The sequence below is a fragment of the Zingiber officinale genome, chromosome 11A (assembly GCF_018446385.1).
Source record: "Zingiber officinale cultivar Zhangliang chromosome 11A, Zo_v1.1, whole genome shotgun sequence".
Taxonomy (NCBI): Eukaryota; Viridiplantae; Streptophyta; class Magnoliopsida; order Zingiberales; family Zingiberaceae; genus Zingiber; species Zingiber officinale.
The window spans coordinates 74,414,382-74,420,402 of NC_056006.1; the positions used below are offsets into that span (position 1 = coordinate 74,414,382).

Here is a 6,021-nt window from a genome sequence, read left to right on the forward strand (position 1 = left end):
TTCTCTCTTGAGGTGGGAAAAACTCTCACGTTTCTCCCTTTCTCTCTTGATCACATGAGTACAAGACTTCTCTTATAGGACATCACCACCGGATCCTGAGGACGTTTGGAGCGAGGAACTACGAAGAAGACTCTTGTAGACTTCTTCCTGATCCTGTGAGAATCCAGAACCAATGAGGTAATCATCTCGATCAAGATATAACATTGGTATAAGAGTCTTCCCATTCCTCTCTCCACGATGTCATCAGATGATCTCCATGCGCAAGAGCTTGCTGCAATGGAAGAAGATGATTTTGAACCAATGAAGATCTCCACCACTGACGATGGGGATAACTTGCTTGCCAACTGCCAGACACCCACGCAGGAGTCTGTGGCGCCTATTAGATATCAGCGACTGATGATTGCAAGGGATTATGTTGAAGCTCTACACTCTTCTCCCTTGACTCACTCGGTCGATGCTCACTTGCATGGCAGAGGCGCTTCACGCGAAATGGATGGAGGCACTGCTCATGAGCACACTACAGGCGCTGCTCACGAACCTACGAGGGGCGCGACTCACGTCCATGTGGACAGGCGCACCATCCATGGCCAGTAGGCCTCGCGGCTCGCGGAAACGTGCACGAACGTGCCAACCGCGACCTCCCACAAGCCTGCACAGTTCGCGATAACGTGGGCTGGCAGACCACGAACGCCCGTCGCCACGCAGACACGAACGACCTGGCGTACGTGGCCTCGCGAGAGGCCATGGTTAGGTGGCCCAACACAGAGGCCGCGCAGACTACGACCAAGCCCCCAACAGTGGTCATGCACGCCTCTCACGTAGGCACGGAGGCGACCATGGCCCAGTGGCGCGCAGAGAGGTCAGCAGCCTAGGTGAGCACGGAGGCGACCGTGGCCTAGGTGCTTTTGCAGGTGTGCACGACGATGATCCACCCATGACCAGACACATTTTTTTGGTGGAATAGGCCCGCATGAGGGCGTTGGCTCATCGGTGATGTGAACTTGACCATCTTGCAAGACATTGTTCTAATGTGGTTATGCCGAGCGGACCTTGTGGTCGAGCTTGACTTAGCCACATTATTGGATGTGGGTGTGTAGGAAATGCTGACTTGGTCTCTTGTCACCATCATAATGAAAATTTAGCAGTGTAACAAGTCCGACATCACATACGGCATGTTCTCTAGCACCGTGCTATGCCTCCCACCCGTCTCTAGACGATTGCTTTAGCTATTATAATGTTATCGCAATTTTAAACATGATTTTATTAGTACTTAGGATCATTATTAGCTTCATGATTTTGAGATTGTCTTATTTAAGTCCATGCAATAAATTTAGTTAGTTTTCTCTTATAATAAAATTTTTCATGCACTTCATATTCCAGCAATCTATGTATGATCCGATGATTTAAAATCATGTGTTGCACCCTTTATTAAAGGAAAGTTTTTAAACATGCATGATTACTTGTTATTTGAACATGAATGATTCATTATTGTTCAAAATTATTCGAATATCTTTTGAACATGATTAGCTACAGTTAATTTTTTATTTGAATATTCATGTTAATAAATACATGCTTATTAATTGAGAGATGTTAGTTCCTCTCCCTTTACATTATTTGATTGAAATTACCCTAATATAATTGAATATTCTTATATAAATGGGAGATAACTATAGTACTCTAAGTCTACTTTCATTCTCATTATATCGAGAATATTTAATATTATAATATAGTTTTTGGGTCAAATAAACTGATGTGTAGAATTGTCAATTTAGCCTTCTCATTATTATTTTAAATATAGTGATTCACCGATGGCCTCAAAAAATATTATTGTTGACTTAACGAAAGGGGATAAATTAGATGACACTAACTATGACATATGACATTAAAAAATTCAATATCTCTTGAATGAGCAAGAGTTGGTTGATCACATTACTACATCCATTGTTGGAGCAATCCCAATGGTCCACGGGACCATGTGTTTTGGTGTTTGAGCAAAGGGTTTAAGTTAGGTTCACCCTTGTATTTGATATGTGTATTTGAGTTGTGCAGGTTTGCAGGATACAGATGTGACTCAGGTTGATGGCTTCGGGTCCGGTGAAGGATGGAGCATCCGAGGGACCGTGGACAAGGCAGCAAGGACAAGGGCCAAGGGAAGCGACTTCAAGGCATACGTGAAGGATGGCATTGGGGACGAGCCGCAGGCTTGAATGCATCCGAGGGACGAGAGCAAAAGGAAGTAGGCTTGAAGGCAAGAGGTCAAAGCTGCAAACGAAGTGTCAAATGAGTCGTAAGGGTGGGGTACGAGTGCATGAGAGATTGTACTAGGAGCAAAATCCTAGTTTTAGGGTTTTATTGTAGCAATACTGTAGCGTTACTGTAGCAGTACGTAGCAGTCGACTGCATGTTTTAGCAGTCGACTGGTGCAGTCGACTGGGGCAGTCGACTGGCAACGAACAGAATGTCTCTGTTCGCTCGGTTAGTGTGAAATCGATCCGTTGGGAAGTAACGGTCGAATTTCCACAGAGGGCAGTCGACTGCATGTTTTAGCAGTCGACTGGTAGGCAGAGTTTTCCAACCCGTGGCCTATATAACCAAGCCTTGGGAGCTTGGTTGAGGTTGACGAAATAGAGGTGGTTAATCTCTATTAGTAGTCTACTTGTGCCCTAGCGTCAAAAGAGTTCTTGTGAGGGTTGTGGTGAGGTTTCTCCACCCACAAGGAACTACGTGAGCTAGCCGGAATTTGCCGGGGAGTAATCCACCGAAGGATCGGGATCGTCCACCTTACGGACAGCCGTGGAGTAGGAGCCCTAATCTCCGAACCACGTTAAACAATCGTGTAGCTTGGTTTGCATTTCTTTCTTGCCTTTATCTTTAAGCTTGTTTGTTTTGTTTGTATTTCCGCTGCGCAAACTAACGTTGTAGAAAGAAGCGAGTATTTGGGGGTGTCGTCTATCCAACCCCCCTTCAAGCCGGCCGACCTATTCCTTACGAGTGGTATCAGAGCGAGGCCGCTCTCCATTGGACTAACCACCAAGGAAGCAAAGATGACCGACTTGATTGAACCGTCAAAGCTTGAAGGTAGAGGCTTATGGGACATCACATATTGGATGATGAAGATGGAGGTCTTCTTCAACACGGATTGGAACACCATGATGGTGGTCAAAGAGCCGTTTGAAGTCCCGAAAGACAAGAAAGGGAAGAAGCTCCGACCACGACATTGGACGGAGGAGCAAACCTCTCGGTCAAAGGCAAACGACAAGGTAATATCTATATTAATTGATATTTTTCCTAATGACGTAATGAGCCTTGTAGGTAAATACGAGAATGCTCATGATTTGTGGAGCAAGATAAAGAAGGCTCAATGGGAAGAACCTATGCCTACACAAGAAGAAGAAAAATCCGAAGAAATGGATGAAGAAGCTCAAGTAGAGGAGGAGCAATCGGAAGGTGAAGAGCACTCAACTTCCGAGGAGAAAGAGGAGAAGGATGAAGAAATGCCATCCACTAGTGTGGATGAGGAGACATCCTCAAAGGTTGAAGAACAATCCAAGACAAGCGAAGAAGAAGAAGAAGTCTTGGAAATCAACCTAGCAAGCACCTCCACCGAAGTGAAGTCAAAAGACCATATAATATGCTTCGAGTGCAATGAGAAGGGACACTACAAGAATAGATGTCCTATGGGTAAGAAGAAGGTAAATCCTAAACCCGTTCAAGTTAATTTAAACACTAACAAGGGTTGTAGGAATAAAGAAACCCAAGGAAAAAGGATGCGTATCATATGCTTCACGTGTAGGGAGAAGGGACATTACCACACAAAATGCCCCAAGAAGAGGGAGATCAAGAAGCTTGCGCAATTAAAGAAATGGGAGAAAGAGAAGAAGAAGAAAAGCTCAAGTCAAGGGGGAGCTTCAAGGGTAAGGGAGGTATACCCTAATTTGAAGTGTAATTCAAATTCAAATTCTTATGTTCCCATGCATGTTAGGAAAAATAATGTTAATCATTATATGCCCATGTAAAATTTTGGTTTCAAATATCATGATAGGAGTAGGGTAATTGTAGATCAAAACCCTAGGAGACCCATTCATGAAAAATCTAGAAATGGTAGACCTAAGGAGACCCAAGGCATTAATCCCAAGAAGGGGAGACATATGCCTAGGAAGGGTAGGTCTACGAATGTCCAATTTGGACAAATTAACTCTAGGGTTAGAAACCTAGAGAAGGAGAATCAAGCTTTAAGGGGAAAGCTTGATAAGTTGGAACAATTCCTTAAGAGATTCAATGTTGGATCTAAGGAATTAAGGATGATGTTGGGTAGCCAAAGACCCAACAATGATAGATCGGGCTTGGGATACCGATCTAGTCCCTCCAAGGCCAATGAGAGTTCATATGCTAGGGTGGCAAATGATCATGGCAAGGGAGAGGTCTCCAAGGCTAAGGGCAAGTCTCTGCTAGGGTTGCATATGACTATAACAAGGAGAAGTCAATAAATGGCAAGGGAAAGCCATTTAATGGTACACTACAAGAATTTTTGCATTCAACAACACCCAATAGACAACGCTTTTTAATAAAAACGTTGTCGTTCTTTGTTTTACAACGCTTTTAGTGAAAAGCGTTGTCTATGGTATTTACTTTTTACTAAAGACAACGGTTTTTAATGAAGTGTTGTCTTTAGTGTTGTTGTTTATGGTCAAAGACAATATTTTTTTAAAAAACGTTTTTTAAAGTGTTGTGTATGTTTCCCCTAAACTCACTTAAAATAAATTCGCAGCCCTCGCTTTGCTAAACTCTAAACCCTCAACGCGCGCGCGCCTTCTCCTCACCACTCCTCTCCACGAGTTCTCCTCTCCACTCCTCTCCACGAGTGCCTTCTCCTCTCCTTCTCCTCTCCACGAGTGCCTTCTCCTCTCCACGAGCGCCTTCTCCTCTCCACTCCTCTCCACGAGCGCCTTCTCCTCTCCTTGCCGCGTGATCTCCTCTGAACCCTAATCTCGACCCAAACTCCTCACGCAAAACTCCTCACGCCAGCCCAACTCCTCCAAGTCGACCCAAACCCTCAGTCTCTTCCGCTTCCTCCTCTTTCTCCCTCTCCTCCGCCTCCCCCTTCTCCTTCGCTCCCACCGCCGCTGGCGCCGCCTCATCTTCCGCCACTGGTTTCTCCCTAGGCGCTTCTTCCTCCGCCGGTTCCTCCCCATCTCTCTTCGGCCTCTCAACCTTTGGCTCCTCATCGGCCGCATCCTCAGCCTTTTCTACCTCCAGTCTTTTCTCGACGTCTGCTCCATCTTCCGCCGCTTCTACCTTCAGTCTTTTCCCGCCATCTGCTCCATCCTCCGCCTCTACTACCTCTAGTCTTTTCTCGCCATCTGCTCCATCCTCCGCCTCTACTACCCCCGGTCTCTTTTCCTCGCAGGCGGTCTCTTCTCCCAAACCCATCCCTTTTCCCTCAGCATCCGCCGCACCTTCCGCTTCCTCAAGCCCTAATTTTGGTTTTGGATTGGGGGCTTCGACTCCCAACTTCGGCTTCGGTTCGTCTTCCACTGCTGCCTCTCCGTTGTTTGGTACTTCCGCTTCCCCTCCGGCGCCGGCGCCGGCCTTGTCCTCGGCTCAGACACTGTTTGCTTCGTCAGCTAGTGCCGCACCTTCGGTGCCTTCGTTTGCTACGTCCTCATCTCCCCCCGCCTTTTCTGTGCCGACGACGTCTGCTCCAGCTCCATCCTTCGTATCCCCGTTTCCTGCCTCCTCCTCTGCGTCCCCTCTATTCTCTTCTTCTGCTACCGCTACCTCCTCTCCTGCCATCACCAGCATTTCGACCTCTCCTTTCTCCTTTGGAAGTGGCAGTTCCTTTGCTCTGAGTTCGTTCGATGTCGTGTCGTCTGGTAGTACTACTTCGTCCTCACCTGTTACTACCACGTCCACCTTGGCAACTGGCTTTTCTTTTGCGACTCCGACATCTGCTGTGTCCCAACCTTCCTTTGGGTTTACCAATGCTGCTACATCAACTCCCTCCAGTGCATCTATGTTCTC

At 46.5% G+C, this 6,021-nt stretch overlaps 1 protein-coding gene across 1 annotated transcript; it reads right to left on the minus strand.

Annotated features, from left to right (window-relative positions):
• Nucleotides 1-1,209: 1,209 nt before the first annotated feature.
• Nucleotides 1,210-5,430, minus strand: LOC122031463 (brain acid soluble protein 1-like). Its single transcript, XM_042590578.1, has 2 exons — nucleotides 5,052-5,430; nucleotides 1,210-1,226 (listed from the first exon to the last, which is right to left on the minus strand). Exons 1-2 carry the CDS (start codon nucleotides 5,428-5,430, stop codon nucleotides 1,210-1,212), a joined length of 396 nt encoding a protein of 131 aa, XP_042446512.1.
• Between the last annotated feature and the right edge of the window lie 591 nt (nucleotides 5,431-6,021).